Source organism: Bufo gargarizans, chromosome 1 (genome assembly GCF_014858855.1).
Source record: "Bufo gargarizans isolate SCDJY-AF-19 chromosome 1, ASM1485885v1, whole genome shotgun sequence".
Classification (NCBI taxonomy): domain Eukaryota; kingdom Metazoa; phylum Chordata; class Amphibia; order Anura; family Bufonidae; genus Bufo; species Bufo gargarizans.
The window spans coordinates 554,620,409-554,639,252 of record NC_058080.1 but is presented as its reverse complement, the minus strand read 5'-3'; the positions used below and the strand labels follow the sequence as shown (position 1 = coordinate 554,639,252).

The 18,844-nt window shown below is 43.5% G+C and overlaps 1 protein-coding gene across 1 annotated transcript in view; it reads left to right on the top strand.

Moving 5' to 3' along the window:
- LOC122924490 (splicing factor SWAP) overlaps positions 1-18,532 on the top strand; it is a 181,604-nt gene extending 163,072 nt beyond the window's left edge. The window contains exons 16-18 of the mRNA XM_044275621.1: positions 4,489-4,647; positions 6,102-6,174; positions 18,073-18,532. Of these exons, the coding sequence (XP_044131556.1) occupies positions 4,489-4,647; positions 6,102-6,174; positions 18,073-18,138 (298 nt within the window). The 3' untranslated portion in view covers positions 18,139-18,532. The remainder of the gene's footprint in view (positions 1-4,488; positions 4,648-6,101; positions 6,175-18,072) is intronic.
- The last annotated feature ends 312 nt before the right edge of the window (positions 18,533-18,844 follow it).

Sequence of the window (18,844 nt, the reverse complement as noted above, 5' to 3'; positions counted from 1 at the left end):
TTGTGTTCTGATGTTACAGGGAACACAATGCCCATGGTTTACCTAGCCTCTCACTGATAAGGGATTAAGTAAATATGTGTTTTGCAGGACTAGACACTTGTATAAGTAAAGGGAATGGAGGGTCAATAGTTCAAGACTGAAGCTGTAAACCATTGGAAAAACTGCTGTCATTCAGCTAAGGCTATAAAACGTGTAAACTCAGAATGTTATCTTAAACTTTAAACATGACTCTGGGATTCTACTAGGGAAATCATGTTTTAAAATAAATGTCCCTTCCTGGATCCTCCCACTGCCCTATCTTCAGCAGAAGATCAGCACACAAAGGAGAAGGCAGCAGCTTCTGCCCAACTACCTCTCTGTGCTAGAAGAGCTTAGAAGAACTTCTTTCTTTCCTTCAAGGAATGTATAAAATACATTCGCATATTAAATACAGAGGAGTCGGAAGTACAAAAAACTGAGGAGTCGGAGTCTTAGGCGGAGCATTTATCTACCAAATCCTCAGCCCTGGGGATCATTTTTATGAACAATCCCATGGATGACTGATCGGCCCCAACACGTAAGCTCTCCTCCCCAGTACACGATTGTGGCTCTGCCACGGTTACCGCAAGTGGGTTATCACTAATTGTCACACTGAACCTGTACTTGAAACAATAAAATAATGCTACATATTCACTCTAGTCCTGTTGAGAAAAGCTCCTCCAAATGTATGTTTGTACTGCTCTTCCCAGCCCCTACCTAGTACGATCTGCTGTTTGGCATGGTCAAAAGTGCTGACACACTCCCTTTAAGTTGTCATCACTCAAGATTTTAACCTTATCTGGGTTAGCCAAAGAGTACCACAAAGACTAAAATGTATACACCTAAATATAAAAATACTACCTGGTGCGAAAGAACAATACAGATTGATTTTGTCTATAGAGATTGTTTAGAGAATAAACTTTGCTTGCAGCTCCTTTCAGGGTCTATGATAACTTCACAGTAAGACTCCTTTACATCTGCTGGGCAGCAGATCAAGCTGTGCCTGGCAGCATGGCTGCAGCTTGTAATAAAAGGGAATCCAAGCAGCTGTAAATACAGGCAAACTATGTGAGAGGTGCCTTGGTTATATTGGTAATTTTTCCCCAGCCAGCCCTAGCAAAATGAAATGAACTGGGCAACATAATGGAAATGAAGCTAGTTGGGCATCACATGCTGAGCACTCAGACACACAAGGTTTCTTAGCTACTTAAATGGAGAGAAATAACAGACTTCCTCCATTGGGTGCCATGTTGTGTAGAAGATTGTTATTAGCATGTTATTGCTTTATGCAGTTTTTTTTTTTTAATGACCGTGATCAGTTAAAGGGGTAGCGCAGTGTCCTCAGGATAGGTGAACAATATCAGATTGGCAGGGGTCCAACTCTTCAGCTGTGACTTAAGGACTGGCATTGCAGGAGCACACGGCGTCATTTGTTGCTAGGACGCCGCGCGCTCCTGCAATGCCAGTCCGGTGTCTCACGGAACGTGTTCCACGAACGTCTGCATGAGGCATAATACAGCATAAATGCTTTGTGGGAGTCCTGGGTGGCCCACCAATCTGATATTGATGGCTTACCCTGTGTCATCAATATTGTAGCGCTGCACAACCCCTTAAGGGTACTTTTACACTAGCATTAGAAGAATCCGGCAGGCAGTTCCGTTGCCGGAACGGCCTGTCGGATCCAGGAATCCGTATGCAAACGGATAGCATTTGGATCCGGATCCGTCTGACAAATGCATTGCAATACCGGATCTGTCTCTCCGGTGTCATCTGGAAAAACAGATCCGGTATTTTATCTCTTTCACAGATTTTAAGGTCTGCGCATGCGCAGACCGGAAAACCGGATCCGTTTTTCCAGAACACTTGGTACTGGATCTGGCATTAATACATTTCAATGGAAGTGTTTCAGAATTTTGGCCAGAGAAAATACGGCAGCATGCTGCTGTATTTTCACCGGCCAAATACCGTAAAGGGGACTGAACTGAAAACATCCTGATGCATACGGAATGGATTGCTCTCCATTCAGAATGCATTCCCTATGTGAACTATAAAGTGTAAAAAAAAAAAAATCACCCTCCTTTTTCCAAAATAAAAGGACAAAAAAAAAACATGTAAAAAATACACATTATGGGAGTTTCAATATGCAAAAACACAGATAGTATAAAAATATATTCCCCATTTGGCAAACGGAAAAAAGCATCCAAATGGCTGATTCACAGATTTTGGTCGATTCATTTTCTACAATTTTCTTTTTGATCACTTTCTATAAAAAAAAAAAAAGTCATATACACCTCAGAATGGTATCAATGAAAAGTTCAGATCGCCCCGCAAATAAATAGCCCAATACAGCTTCGTACATAAAATGAAAAAAGTTATAGGGGTCAAAATAAGGCGCCAAAAAAATAAAATGGATTTTTTCCCCCCACTATTCTATTTTTTTTTTAAATCAAAACGCAAGAAAAACTATACATATAAGGTATCGCCGTATTCTTATTGACCTGTAGAATAAAAGTAACTGGTCCGTTTTATCATACATCGAACGTCGTAAATAAAAAAAAAAAAACTGTGGTGGAATTTCTTTCTGTTAGTTTTTTTTTTTTTTGCAATTTCACCCCATTTGGAATTCAACACTTGTCCCGCAAAGAAAGAAGCCCTCGTATGTGAACAGGCAAAAAAGTTATGTCTCTGGGAAGGCAGGAAGCGCAAAACAAAAACGCAAAAAAAAAAAAAAAGACAAACCCTCTGGTCCTGAAAGGGTTAAATCCCATAATTTAATACTACTGCAGACAGCAGTTTTGGGATGATTACCCCTCGTCAGTGCAGAGAGAACTGACTTAGGCTACCTTCAGATAGCATGTTTACTGCAGAAATGTTAATTTTTTTGTAGAGGAAGAGCCTTGGATTTCTGCCGCAGTTTTGCGTATGATAGATCCTCAAGCAATGAAGCTATTGCACATGCAGCACGCCCACATCCATCAGTTTTCACGTGAAAAAGGCGGTTCTTGGGAAATCCGTGCAGAAATGATCTTCATCCGGATGAGCAGCAGTGAGGATTCCAACGCACAAATTCCACCGTTTGAACAAGTCCTTCCCCTGCTTTTCCACCAAGTGTGACATAAATGAGGGCATTGATTTCACACTTGCTGAAAAAGCAGGGGAAGGACTTGGACTTGTTCAAACGGTGGAATTTGTGCGTTGGCATCCTCACTGCTGCTCATCCGGATGCAGATTATTTCTGCACGGATTTACTCATGCACTTCTGCACCGTTAGGATACAGCTGGCTTCCTTTTTATGCTCTTTTCCAGGCAGAGGCCAATCTTAAATGTTTACATTTCATTATTGATGGGCAGATGTGCCCGCTAGATGCTCATTTCTCCCCTTTTACAGTGTGTAATCTGCCGTTAATATGATCCAACAAACTAAAGCTTGTTTGTTTTGGCTTATAAAACCTTCGACAAATAATTTCCCACATAAAACCCTGAGTGTAAAATGACTTAATTTATGTCTCTAGAAAACAGGATAAATGAAATCTCCCTTGTGAGCCACATCTCCATGTGTTAAGCAGTCAATGACTAGACCATCCAGCAGCACGCTAATAAACGCTCAGCGGGAGCTGCTTCTCCGAGTGCTTTACTAGTTCTGTGTCCTTGGATCAGCAGCACTCCAGTCCCCAAACTTGTGTGTAGTACAAATGAAGGCAGGCTGATAATGCACAGGCCTGCTTATCGCAATACCACTGCGCTGCGCCCGCTTCTTGTCTAGCAAGCGCCCTGTAACATATGAAGAACAGGTCTCAATCCCACCCCAGGGATTCTACACAGCATTCATTTTTGTAATTATCAATTGTTTAGTTTCTGATTGTAATAGGGTCGATAATTGGGTGTGGCAGAAAACCATGCTGATGTGGTTTTACCGCAGATCAGTACGCATTGTAAATTGGTTGCGAATGGCCACACTTTAGCAGTGGTGCCTTTGAAGGGCAGTATGCTGCTGTGAACGCTCATGAATTTGCTCTTCTAATGTGCTAGCGGAGTGCACGGAAAAGCCATAAGGACAGAATGCACAGAGAAGCAGGTGATTATGGACTAATGTGAACGTGATCAATGCCATCTATTGAAGGTTGTTAGATTTTCTAATATGATTGCTTTTTTTTTTTGCACAATATTATACCAATAAAAGGTGGATTAAGGTTGTACCTATTGGTGTAGATTTCAGATCTGTCCTACAGATGGCCCCAGTTGCATCACGGTTTTTCAGAGCCGTGTGCCGGTTAAGAATTTTGTTGCATCTGGCGCCAGCACAGCAGAGATTAAAGCTGGCATACAAAGCGGTAATCTTAATAAATTCCCCTACCCGTTTGGTGTATATATGTACATGTATATGCTCTTCTCCCACGTTATCTTGAAATGTCAGTTAGCCATTAGATTTGTATGTGTATTGTATTCATGATCTACATTGTGTCCTTACAGGAGCCCACATGGAAGTGGGAAGAAAAGATACTCCAGAGCGGAGTCCAACTCCAAAGCAAGATCTCGTTCCCGCTCACCCACCAGACCAGGGGCTCAGAGTTCAGTACACTCAAGTATCTCTCCCATGGAGAGCAGAGCATCTCGTCAGGAAAATTACAGGTAACTCGGTTCATGTGCCATTTTCTGGATTGTTGACTGTGCAGCACGCATGCTTTGTTTAAAAGCCTGACATTTCAAGTGAAACTTGTGTTCCCTTTGAAGTCATTTTTTTGTATTACTGAGTGAAAAGTGAAAACATAATTGTTTAAATATTATCTTCACAAAAGTGAACTATAGGTTGTGCACAGCGTATTGGGTATTACAGCATGCACAGTCCCTTTTTTCCTTGTCTTTCATTGTTGATTTTAATAGCAGGGGTGCACTTCGCCTTTCTGCACATGAAGGTTGTTTCACTTTATTGCTCCGTTCTGTGGCCCTGCAAATACAAAATAGAACATGTCCTATTGTCCTTTTTGCAGACAAGAATAGGCATTTCTATTATGGGTGGCCCGCAAATTGTGGAACGCACACAGACGGCATCCATAATTGCAGACTGCAAAACATGGCACAGTCATGTGCATGAACCCTAATACACATACTGTTACATCCAGTGGTTTTCCCTCTGATGTAAAACATGTTCTTTCTTCATCTTCTCCATTCTGACCAGAAAACCATGGTGACTTCTTTCACTATGCCTTCCATACTTCCCAGTGCCCACAAACACTATACTACAAAAATAATTGTGCCATACAAATAGTACCCCAGTATCTATAAAGTCCCCCTGCAGTGCCCCTGTGCTTAAAGTGACCCCTTGTAGTGCCAGTATGTATAATGCCCCCAGTAATGCAGAAAATCATTATATAAATATTCACTTGACTCCTTTTCCCCATTGACTTCTGTGATACAGTCACAGGCCTCTTCCTGTACGTCCTGGCAGAGGTGCTCACAATGATATCACCACAACCTCCTGCACAGAGTCTCAGGTGGCACCTATTGGCCTGCCGCATACTGCCACCCCCTCATCTCACCTCATAGCAGATACAGCCTTCAGTTTCAGTGGTGTCTGTTTCCACAAAAGCTGTGTAAAGTGGAAGTTTTGATGTTCATAATCATAGTTAATGTTTTGTTGACCATACCTGTTCCCATATTGGTGGTCACCCAGCTGTCACAATAAAATGGGTAAATACAATCTCTAGCTGCATGAAAGAGGCGGGTGACCCGAGGAATTATATTTACCACTGATATGTCTTTTTAGGGCCCTTGCACACGACCGTATGCCCTCCGAGTCTATTGTCCTCCACTCATATGATTTTATGAGTGCAGGACAATAGCACCGAGGGTGGCCCGACGTGCACAGCATTATTGTAATCTATGATGCTGTGCGCTCCCGTGCTCGCGATCAATGCTGCTCCGGGACATATGGCCCGCTCACGGACTGTATGTCTCGGAGGGCATACGGTCGTGTGCAAGGGCCCTTATTTTTAGCGTTAAATGCTTCTTTTATATATTTTTAGTTATTTATCTAAACAGCTAAAGTGTGATAATATAATGTAACACTGGCTTTATGCTTTCAGGGAAAGGCCCCAGGACAAAGATAGCCACATTGCGTCTGAAATTGTCTCTTCTGTACAGACCAAAATAACTCAGGTGATTTCTCATTGAGCAGGGCTTTAAATCTTCTATGGTAATTTAAGTGTAAGACCCAATGCCTTGGCATCGTTTGAATTTCAGTTCACGATATGAAAGGAAAAACACCTCAATGAATACTGTCTACTGTTAAATCTAAAGAGTGGAGCTTTACCCATGGGACGTAGTGCGTGCATCTATTCAGCACAGTGAAGCTGTAGGTATGAATAATGTACTCTGCAGCAGTCTGTAATTGGAACAGGATACAGTAAGAGATTTAGATCATGTTGGCAATCTACAATCATCCATGTATGAACACCAGCAAAGCGAGGGTTAATCTCCCGAGTTCACATGTCACTTGTTCGTAATGACGTGTAATTGCTGTGTGAAATATCTTTAATTATCCGGATCTACTAAGCTGCCTTTCCATTGTTGGGTAGACTGGAACAAATCTGGCCCTAATTGGTAATGTCAGCACAGGCCACAGGTTAAATGAAAGACGTAATTAAACAGCAGCAATGCGTGCAGAGATATGCGAATCTGAGCCGTACATGAAGTAAATGTAGACGCGGCCAGATTGTAGGCCCTTTGTCCACTGGGGGGCATGATCTAGTGTAGTCCTCAGGTAACTTACTGAATAACAAGCAGTCCTAGAGAAACGCAGGAAGTATAAATGGTTGGGTAACTTCCCCAATCCTAACATCATTGTAGTCTTTATTTTTCATGGAATTGAGGTAGTAATGAAGTAATGTTTTCCGAGAGCACCCAGCATGAACATTTCTGATGGTCGAGAGAACCCTGGACGAGAATGAGCTCCTCCCAGCATGATTGAGTGCCTATAGGAAGCTTACACATAGATTGAGGTGTCTGAGCCAGCATGTAGTTGGAAAGTTATACTGAAAGCTGGCTGCCGTTGCTTTTCCCATGATATCTGTAGCTGAGTAAACCACAAATATATACAGGAGACGGGTGGATTCGTCTGAAGGCCGGTTTCAGTTGGTTTACGACAGCAAAGAAGCTAAGCACAAAACATTGTGATGGGTAGTTAGACTTCGGCTTCTAGGTATTGTGACCTATGAAATTCATTAGTTTAGTCACTAAAATGCAAACTAATAAGACCCCTTCGCGATTGCTGCTCCAATGCAGCTGCACAGGTTAAACATATGGTTTTTCCTCCCCCTGCTCTGCCCCCAGAAGCTTTATCCGCCAAGCAATTAAATTTGTCGCCCAGAAAAACAAATAGCCCATTAAACGTATGAGCATGCTTTTATAATGAGGCTTGACCATTACCGTAAGCGTTTTATTTTTATTTTTTATATTTTTTCTTTTTTTTTCTTGGTGCCTCATTGTCACATTATTCTGTTTCAAGGGGCTGCAAAAAAATGTTGATTAGTGCTTGTGTGCATCTGCCTATTAACACCCATTTTTCCATTATTCTTAGACTACCATTTACCTTATTTTAACAAGTGCCTATTTATATCTCATATAAAACTTAACTTTTATTGACTAAATAATCCCTTCTTAGTAACATAGTATATAGTAGGGATCGACCGATTATCGGATTTACCGATATTATCGGCCGATATTCAGGATTTTGAACACTATCGGTATCGGCATTTATTTTGCCGATATTCCGATAGCGTATGGGGAACACAGATCGCGCTGCTGTCAGCGCTCTCCGCGTTCCCTCAGCAGCAGCACAGGGGAGAAGGAAGCAGTGTCTCCTCCCCCTGTGCTGCTCCTGCCGCTGCAGCCAATGAAAGTACAGGGGACAGGAGGAGGGGAGGAGCTATGGCCACTGCTCCACCAATGAAGATTAATCTATCATTCATTCATATACAGGAGGCGGGAGCTGCAGAATCACATAGCCGGCTCCCGGCCTCTATGAGCTGTAGCTGCGATCTGCGGTAGTTAACTCCTCAGGTGCCGCGGATCGCAGCTACAGCTCATAGAGGTCGGGAGCCGGCTATGTGATCCTGCAGCCAGCTCCCGCCTCCTGTATATGAATAAATTAGAGATTAAGCTTCATTGGTGGCGCAGTGCGCCCCCCAGTATCAGACATTGGTGGCGCAGTGCGCCCCCCCTCCCCCCCAGTATTAAGCAGTGGTGCGCCCCCCCCCCGCCCCCCCACCCCAGTCGCAGTGCGCCCCCCCCACAGGATCCCCTCTCCCCTGCTCCTCCAATCGGAGCCCCAGCAGTGTAATGCTGGGGTTCCGATCGGTTACCATGGCAGCCAGGACGCTATTGAAGCCCTGGCTGCCATAAGCTCCATGCTGCTGTGTGCACAAAGCACACAGCAGCAGGGACAGTGTGAGCTCCTATTCACCGTGATAGAGCTCTATCAGGGTGAATAGGACAAGGGTTCTAGTCCCTAAGGGGGCTAAAAGTTAGTTTAAAAAAAAAAGTTACAAAAAAAATAATAAAAACTCCAAAATATTAAATATAAATGAAAAAGAAAGATTTACAAAAAAAAAAAAAAATACACATTAACAATAAACATTAATTTTCAGCATATTTGTGGGAATTTTTTTATTTATTTTTTCAAAAATGAAAATTCCCAGAATATCGGTATAAATTATCGGCTATCGGCCTGAAAGTTCACAAATTATCGGTATCAGCCCTAAAAAATCAATATCGGTCGATCCCTAGTATATAGTACGAAAAAAGACATCTGTCCATCTAGTTTGGCCTGTCATCCTGTAAGTTGATCCAGAGGAAGGCACAAAAAAAACTGAAGTAGAAGCCAATATTCCCCACTTAAGGGGGAAAAAAAATTCCTTCCCGACTCCAATCAGGCAATCAGAATAACTCCCTGGATCGACGACCCCTCTCTAGTAGCTATAGCCTGTAATATTATTACGCTCCAGAAATACATCCAGGACCCTCTTGAATTCCTTTATTGTACTCAGCATCACCACCTCCTCAGGCAGAGAGTTCCATAGTCTCACTGCTCTTACCGTAAAGAATCCTCTTCTATGTTTGTGTACAAACCTTTTCTCCAGACGCAGAGGATGTCCCCTCGTCACAGTCACAGACCTGGGGATAAATAGATGATGGGAGAGATCTCTGTACTGACCGCTGATATATTTATACATAGTTATTAGCTCTTCCCTCGGTCGTCTTTTTTCAAAAGTGAATAAACCCTAATTTTGATAATTTTTCAGGGTCCTGTAGTTGTCCCATTCCAGTTATTACTTTAGTTGCCCTCCTCTGAACCCTCTCCAGCTCTGCTATGTCTGCCTTGTTTACAGGAGCCCAGAACTGTACACAGTACTCCATGTGTGGTCTGACTAGTGATTTTGTAAAGTGGTAGGGCTATGTTCCCTTCACGGGGATCTATACCTCATTTGATGCAACCCATATTCTTATTGTCCTTGGCAGCAGCTGCCTGACACTGGTTTTTACAGTAAAGGCTACTTTCACACTGGCGTTTCTGGGTCCGCTTGTGAGATCCGTTTCAGGGCTCACAAGTGGGCCAAAATGGATCAGTTCAGCCCTAATGCATTCTGAAAGGATAAGGATCCGTTTAGAATGAATCAGTTTGGCTGCGTTTGGTCTCCGTTCGCTTTTGAGGCGGACACTAAAACGCTGCTTGCACAACGGCCGTGTGCATGAGCCCTTATACTTTTTACCATTTATATAATTGAAGAACATTTTAGGGTTAGTTTTGCTCTCTTTGGCAAATAACCTTTGTGTCTTTATTTTGGCCACTTTTATTTGTTTTTTACATATTCAATTTTTTTTTTCCTTATAGTTCTTTAGTGCTCTAAATGCTTTTTTTTTTTTTTTTTATTTATTTATTGCCTTCTTTACAGTTCTATTTATCCACATTGTTTTCTTCTTGTTCCTTAATCTTTTATTCCCATAAGGTATGTACCTCTCACAATTAGATTTTAGGATGCTTTTAAAAATAACCTGTTTTGTGGCTGTATTTTTATTTTTGAGGACTTTATCCCATTTAGTTAGACCTATGGCCTCTCTTAGTTGGCAAAATTTAGCTTTTTTGAAGTTTGGTATTTTTGTTCCTCCCTGAAGAAACGCTCTTTTGAATGACAATTGGAAGGTTATTACTTTGTGGTCACTATTTCCCAGGTGTCCCCCAACCTGCACGTCTGTTGTTCTGTCCGGCCTATTGGTTAATACTAAGTCCAGTATGGCCGTCCCTCTAGTCGGGTCCTGAACCAGTTGGGAGAGGTAATTGTCTTTGGTTATTGCCAAGAACCTATTTCCTTTATGAGATATACAAGTTTCAGTTTCCCAGTCTATATCTGGGTAGTTGAAGTCCCCCATAATAACCACCTCATTATGATTTGCCGCCTCGTCTATCTCGTTTAGTAGTAGATTTTCTGTGGACTCTGGTATATTAGGTGGTTTATAGTAAACTCCTATTAGTAATTTATTGTTGTTTTTAGCGCCATGTATTTCTACTCACAGTGACTCCACATGTTCATGTCCCTCACTTATATCTTCCCGGAGGGTGGTCTTTAGACATGACTTTACATAAAGACAGACCCTCCCCCTCTCTGGCTTTTGCGATCCTTTCTAAACAGACTGTAGCCCTGTACATTAACCGCCCAGTCATAGCTATCATCCAGCCATGTCTCAGTTATTCCCACTGTCATAGTCCTCCTCACATATCACTAATCCCAGTTCACCAGTTTTATTAGTCAGGCTTCTGGCATTAGTATACATACAATTTAAGAGGTTTATGTATATTTTTTCCCGTGCACCTTTCCTTCTGAACTGTTCTAGTCCCTCCTTCCATTCCTCCCCCAGTCCCATTACCTTGCCCCCGGTCTCTATCTGCACTATCTTCCCATCCTATAATGTAATTACCCTCCCCCCAAAAAGAGAAATCCTCTTACCTTCCCGCAGTAAATCAGTGAGTTCAGCTTGGTGGTCAATGTTCCCATCTTTGGTTTCCTGCTCTGCCGTGGTCTCCTCATCTTCACCTGATGATTACAGAAATATGTTCAAAAGCATGGACTTTTACTTCTCATTCTATTAAAAATAAATCTACAGTAATGGATGTGAACCAACCTTCCCCATCACTCCAAGAGGCACTTGCTTTTCGTTTTCTCCAAGTTGGTGAAATCTGTCAGAAAATGCAAAAAATATCATTCAATTTCAGGATACTTTTTCATTCTGGATATTAGAAGGATTCCTTGTGGACATTGCTTCTATATGTCTCTAATTTGTGTCATGTACTTCTATACTTCACATAAGTGTGTATTATCCTTCTATTTTCCATGAGCTTATGTTACGTATTGCTAAAGTCTACCTATACGTTCACTTATAGTTATTTCAAACTGTTAGAAATGGCCTAAAATAAGTTTTGTAATATACGGTAGTTTATTTATTGAGTTTGTCACAAAAAAGGGCCCCTGAAGTTCCTGCCTCCTGAAACGCACAGAGAATCCGTACATGGCCTCCATGTATGAGTTGTACGGATACTGATTTGTATTAGATCTGCTGCAGTGAGCACTGTCTTAAGGGGGTCACCTCTCCCTCCCTCTCTGTCATAGAACATCAGTGCAGGATATCCTGTGCCATTGTTGTATGCAGAACGGAGCGCAGTGAGGACAGGCAGGATCAGCGATGTCTTGTGTAGAGCTTCTGCCTCTTTTTGTGATAAAATAAAAAAATCTATAAATGAACTACCGTATTTTTCGCTTTATAAGACGCACCTGATGATAAGACGCACCTAGGTTTTTGAGGAGGAAAATAAGAAAAAAATATTTTGAACCAAAAGGTGTGCTTTTGGTAGGTTTTGAACTAATGGTGATCTGTGGATGACGCACTGTTATGGGGGGATCTGTGGATGACGCACTGTTATGGGGGGATCTGTGGATGACGCACTGTTATGGGGGGATCTGTGGATGATGCACTGTTATGGGGGGATCTGTGGATGACGCACTGTTATGGGGGGATCTGTGGATGACGCACTGTTATGGGGGGATCTGTGGATGACGCACTGTTATGGGGGGATCTGTGGATGACGCACTGTTATGGGGGGATCTGTGGATGACGCACTGTTATGGGGGGATCTGTGGATGACGCACTGTTATGGGGGGATCTGTGGATGACACACTGTTATGGGGGCATCTGTGGATGACGCACTGTTATGGGGGGATCTGTGGATGACGCACTGTTATGGGGGGATCTGTGGATGACGCACTGTTATGGGGGCATCTGTGGATGACGCACTGTTATGGGGGCATCTGTGGATGACGCACTGTTATGGGGGGGGGGATCTGTGGATGACACATTGTTATGGGGCGGTCTGTGGATAACGCATTGTTATGGGGGGGGATCTGTGGATGATGCACTGTTATGGGGGGGATCTGTGGATGATGCACTGTTATGGGGGGGATCTGTGGATGATGCACAGTTATGGGGGGGATCTGTGGATGATGCACAGTTATGGGGGGGATCTGTGGATGATGCACTGTTATGGGGGGGGTCTGTGGATGATGCACTGTTATGGGGGGATCTGTGGATGATGCACTGTTATGGGGGGATCTGTGGATGATGCACTGTTATGGGGGGGATCTGTAGATGATGCACTGTTATGGGGGGGATCTGTGGATGATGCACTGTTATGGGGGCATCTGTGGATGATGCACTGTTATGGGGGCATCTGTGGATGACGCACTGTTATGGGGGGGGGATCTGTGGATGACACATTGTTATGGGGCGGTCTGTGGATAACGCATTGTTATGGGGGGGGATCTGTGGATGATGCACTGTTATGGGGGGGGATCTGTGGATGATGCACAGTTATGGGGGGGGATCTGTGGATGATGCACAGTTATGGGGGGGATCTGTGGATGATGCACTGTTATGGGGGGGGTCTGTGGATGATGCACTGTTATGGGGGGGGATCTGTGGATGATGCACTGTTATGGGGGGGATCTGTGGATGATGCACTGTTATGGGGGGGGATCTGTGGATGATGCACTGTTATGGGGGGATCTGTGGATGATGCACTGATGGGGGGGGGGGATCTGTGGATGATGCACTGATGGGGGGGGGGGATCTGTGGATGACACTGATGGGGGGGGGGGGATCTGTGGATGACACTGATGGGGGGGGATCTGTGGATGACACTGATGGGGGGGGATCTGTGGATGACACTGATGGGGGGGGATCTGTGGATGACACTGATGGGGGGGGATCTGTGGATGACACTGATGGGGGGGGGATCTGTGGATGACACTGATGGGGGGGGGATCTGTGGATGACACTGATGGGGGGGGGATCTGTGGATGACACTGATGGGGGGGGGGGTCTGTGGATGACACTGATGGGGGGGGGGGGATCTGTGGATGACACTGATGGGGGGGGGGGGGATCTGTGGATGACACTGATGGGGGGGGGGGGAATCTGTGGATGACACTGATGGGGGGGGGGGGGATCTGTGGATGACACTGATGGGGGGGGGATCTGTGGATGACGCACTGTTATGGGGGGATCTGTGGATGACGCACTGTTATGGGGGGGGGGGGGGGATCTGTGGATGACACTTATGTCATCTACAGATCCCCCATCAGATGCATCAGTGTGGAGGGAGGAGGCGGAGACACTCATGGCGGGGCGTGGTGCAGTGATTCTACTCTAATACACCGGGCCCCGCAGCTGTTAAGTACATTCAATCCGATCCATATCTTAATGTATACTGCACTGTTCTGTACTTACTGTAGTACGGTATGTATAGCATTAAGACGGCACAGACCGCCAGCTCCCTCGGTCATGCGCCGCCTGCCGCAGCTCCCTCCTCATGCGCCGCCTGCCCGTTCATTCATAAAGTGAGATAAGCGGGCAGGCGGTGCATCTTTCATCCTGACAAATGAGTGATTGCTCATTCATCGGCTGATCAGCGGCATGATTGTACAGCCGGATACCAGGAATGAGCGTTTCTGTGACCACTTTTTCCCAGTAAGCAGCCCAAAATTAGTGCAGTGTAAGTGTAATAGGGTCTTAAGAGATGACATTTCCTTCTATCCTGGCTCCTATTCATAAATAAGCGCTTTCCTTTACTACACAGGACGACACTCATTGGTTGTTGCCACCTCCTTCTCCCTGATTATCGGTCATACTTGTGTGACCAGTGCCCTGCAATAATCTGTAAGAACTTTCCAGGGAAAGGTCTCATTGGTTAACATTTTAATGACGGGCATGAAAAGGCCTTAATGACGAGACACTGTTTTGTGATTTAACGCATGTGGTGGTTTAGTGGTTGTAGCTTTTCATTTATGTGACAGACTATATAGCGGTCACTGTTAAAGGGGTGGTCACTGTGAAGGTCACTGTTAAAGGGGTGCTCAATGTTAAAGGGGCGGGCACTGTGGAGGTCAATGTTAAAGGGGTGGGCACTGTGGAGGTCAATGTTAAAGGGACGGGCACTGTGGAGGTCAATGTTAAATGGGCGGGCACTGTGGAGGTCACTGTTATGGGGGAAACTGTCTATCTTTTTACAACACACGGAATCTTATATATATAAAAATGAGCGTCTGTCTGTCTGGACGTTCTTTATACGCAACCAAACGACTGGACCAATCTCCACCAAATTTGGCGCACAGGTACATCAGGTATAACAGGTACAACAACCGCAGCACTTCCATAGGTGAAAAATTTGTGGAGTCGCTTGAGAATGGTCCCAGAAAGCGGACTGAAACATTGCGTGGGTGAATAAAGGACTCCACTAATTTTTCACCTATGGAAGTGCTGCGGTTGTTTTTCTTTTGTATGTTCTGATGGTTGGTTACGTCTATACTGCGGGCACTCTGGACTTCAGTGACTGTTGGTGCTGCCTTGGATTTTCCTATATAGATCATCAGTTTAAACAAAGTGCAGAACCCCTTTAAAGTATATTACAAAAATGGGTAGCATCACTGCCTCTACACATTACAGAAAAAAAATGACAGATACACTTATATATTTATTTATTTTTTTGCAAAAAAACTGCCAAACATGTTAAAAAGTCATTCTTTTTATTCTACAGCTCCTTACTCTTTAAAGTGTATCTGTCATTTTTTGGTTATCTTTGTAATGTGTAGAGGCAGTGATGCTGACCATTTTTGTAATATACTTTAAAGGAGTTCTGCACTTTGTTTAAACTGATGATCTATATAGGAAAATCCAAGGCAGCACCAACAGTCACTGAAGTCCAGATCTATCCTTTGGATAGATCAGCAACTTCTGATCGGCGGGGTCCGACACCCCCACCAATCAGCTGTTTGAGAAGGCAGCAGCGCTCCAGCAGCCTCACTGTTTACCGCTGGCCCAGTGATGTGTCAACTAGTATCAACTGTCCTGGGCCGGGCTAAGCTCCATTCAAGCTCAATTCATGTTGTCACTGGGCCTGCAGTAAACTGTGAGAAGGCCGTGGCACTACTGGAGCGCCGCTGCCTTCTCAAACAGCTGATCGGCGGGAGTCCCAGTTGTCGGACCCCCGCTGATCAGATGCTGATGATCTATCCAGAGGATAGATCATCAGTTTAAACAAAGTGCAGAACCCCTTTTAATCACTGAAATTGTAATTTCTATTAGAATAATAGCTGTAAAGTGGCTATTTTGAGCCTTAGCAATGCTCCTCTGTCTTCTGTTACATAACAGTCAGTGTTGAGCAAGTCTTCACTGTTATGTAACAGAAGACAGAGGAGCATTGCTAAGGCTCAAAATGGGCCACTTTACAGCTATTATTCTAATAGAAATTTACAATTTCAGTAGTTAGTGTATTACCAAAATTGGCAGTATCACTGCCCCTATAGATTAGAAAAAGTAGGTTTTTTTTTTTAAAAGAAGGTGGTAGTAGTATTTTATTTTTTATTGTATTTTTTTTATTTATTATATCCCCCAAGAGGAGATAATGGTAACTCTTTCAGTTGGTGTGGGAGATTTTCTTAAAGGGAACCTGTCACCTACCAAAACCATCCCTAGCTGCCAGCTGTGTGTTTCTGATGATGCCTTTCTTCCTGAAGGCAGATGCAGCAAAAGTACTGAAAACGTTGTTTTATCCCCTGTCCGTCGCGCTTCTCCACGCATGCTTGAAGTCAAGGAGGCAGCGGCCTCCTTGCCTCAAGTCACGGTAACCACGCCCCCTTCCTTGCCCCTTCACTTATGCACGAAAGTTTGGCTGCCTTTGCCGAACAGCCGGCTGTCAGTCACAGGGAAGGAGGCGCGGTTACCGTGACTTGAAGCAAGGAGGCCGCTGCCCACTTGACTTACAGCATGTGTACTTTTGCTGCATCTGCCTTTAGGAAGAAAGGCATCATCAGAAACACACTGCTGGTGGCTTAGGATGGTTTTGGGAGGTGACAGGTTCCCTTTAAATATATATATATTTTTTTTTGTATTTTATTATATTTTGTACTTATGTGCCAAAAATAAATGTAAAACATATGTCCCCTAAGAGACACTTGTTTTTTTAGTATTTGCGCTTTTCATTGCAACTGGGGCATTCAAAGGAGCCCCAGTTACATGGGAAAACAGCACCTGTGGGGGCATTGTACAATGCAGACCCTGATCAGCTCTGCCAAGACCCTGATCAATCCTCTCTCTGCCCCCAAGACACCCCGCGATCATCTAATTGCCAGATCCAATAGAAGCATAGCGTCTTCCTCTGTTTACTGCATAGTTAATTAACCCTATCCTGAAAGGTTAAAGATCTGTGTCTCTGGAGTGTATCAAAAAAGCTTTATACCCCAGTAAATATGTAATATGCTTGTGTGCTATGTCAGTTGATGTGCGTCAGCCCTAATATTAGTGGTTTGAAGTAAAAGGGCATCTCTGCTTTATGAAAAAAAGAATTAGGTTGGCATGATTTACTAGAGAAAACTCATGCTTCTGATCTCCTGCTGCTCTGCAATCCCCCAACCAGCCTTATTCCATTGTTTTTAGGTGTAAAGTGCTAACCTCAAGCCACAGCAGTGATCTCACTAATTTCAGCCCTTGGTAACTGCCTGGCGTAGTCAGTGCTAGCATGGCACATTAAGAGTCCGGGATTACAAGGGTTATATGAGCTCCGTGCACTAAATGATGCTATATGCAAGTAAGGGTCCATTTACACGTCCGCAAAATGGGTCTGCATCTGTTCCGCAATTTTGCGGAAATGGTGCAGATTCATTCATTTTCATTGGGGCCGCATCCGCATTTCCGTTCCGTGGCCCCGCCAAAAAATAGAACATGTCCTATTCTTGTCCACAGCCACGGACAGGAAAAGGCATTTCTATTATAGTGCCGGCCATGTGTGGTCCACAAAATTCGGAACGCACATGGCCGGTGTCCGTGTTTTGCGGATGTGGACCGCTAAACAGTTGCAGACGTATGAATGGACCCTAACAGTACATTTTTATAAAGGACTGGTAACACTTTAAGATATTTTATTTGAGCATATTGTGTTTTATGTACAATTTGCGTTTATGTTTTAGTGTGACTATATTGTGAGAGAGATGTATAAAATGTATCCTAGCTCCAGTTTGAGGTTTTGTGTTCCAAAATAGAAATCTTTTATCATCATTCATATTTAATAGTCTATGTACATTCAGATATTCTTCTAACAAAGGCTCCTTTGCTTATGGTACATAAGCTGCCCCTGATTCACAGAATTTTCTTGGCTTTCCTCCAGGAACATAAAGAACAAGCTGGCAGACACAGTATAACAAATGTAATAACCTAAAATAGAGCACAATGTAAAGTAGCAGCCTGGGTCATTTGACACCCTGATTATGCTGTTAAATTATATTAGCAGTTTAAGTAGATGTGTAAAACATTGTTTGTCAATTGCAGCATGGGGATTTATCCAGAATCTGGTTGTTTCATGTGAAGTCCTGTGTATAGCTGCATGGAAATGTCCTTTCTGTAGTTCTCTAATGCGTTTCAAGTAATATTCATTATGTGTGACCTTTTGTTTTCCAGGACTTAATGGCTAAAGTAAGAGCAATGCTGGCAGCCTCCAAGAACACGCGCACAGGAGCTTCCTGATATGGTCAATTATAGGGAAGTTAACCCCTGTGTCGCAGGCAGATATCCTAGATGAGGGGTTTTCATGCATAAGCTGTAATTCCACACAATTTCCATGTGAAATTAGATTTACAAATGGTCAATTTTTCATTGACCTATTCCAATTCTTTGTTGCCGAATTACATTTCTCATGATTCTTAGCAATAACCATTGGATGCTGCGTCCCCAGATCTCACATTTACATCATTGACTAATTGATAGGACATCCGAGGACATGTAGATCAGCAACATTTGTAGTTTTGAAGGATACTCTATAAATTGACCAGCAGCTGCCAATGTGTATATTTGTATATAATATGTTTGTCTATTAAAGTGCTACAAAGTAAAAAAAATAAATGAGGTTTTTTTGAAGAGATGTTATAGTCTGTCTCCTATTTGTGTTTTTTTTTTTTTTTTACATTTTAAAGGGGGGTTATCCAAGAGTATAAAAAGCTCCCCCATATGCCTGGCCCCTCACATTAAATATACTTACCTGGCTCCCTGCGCCGCTTCTGGTCCCCACACCGCCACTGCAGCTTCTCCCTGTGTGCAGGGGATAACCACTTTAATGCCTTCATCATTTTCTTTAAAGCGTGTGTGATTCATGAAGGTCTAGGTATTTAAAAAGATTTTCCAGGACTTCCATATTGATGACCTAACCTTCAGATAGGTCACAGCACAATGTACG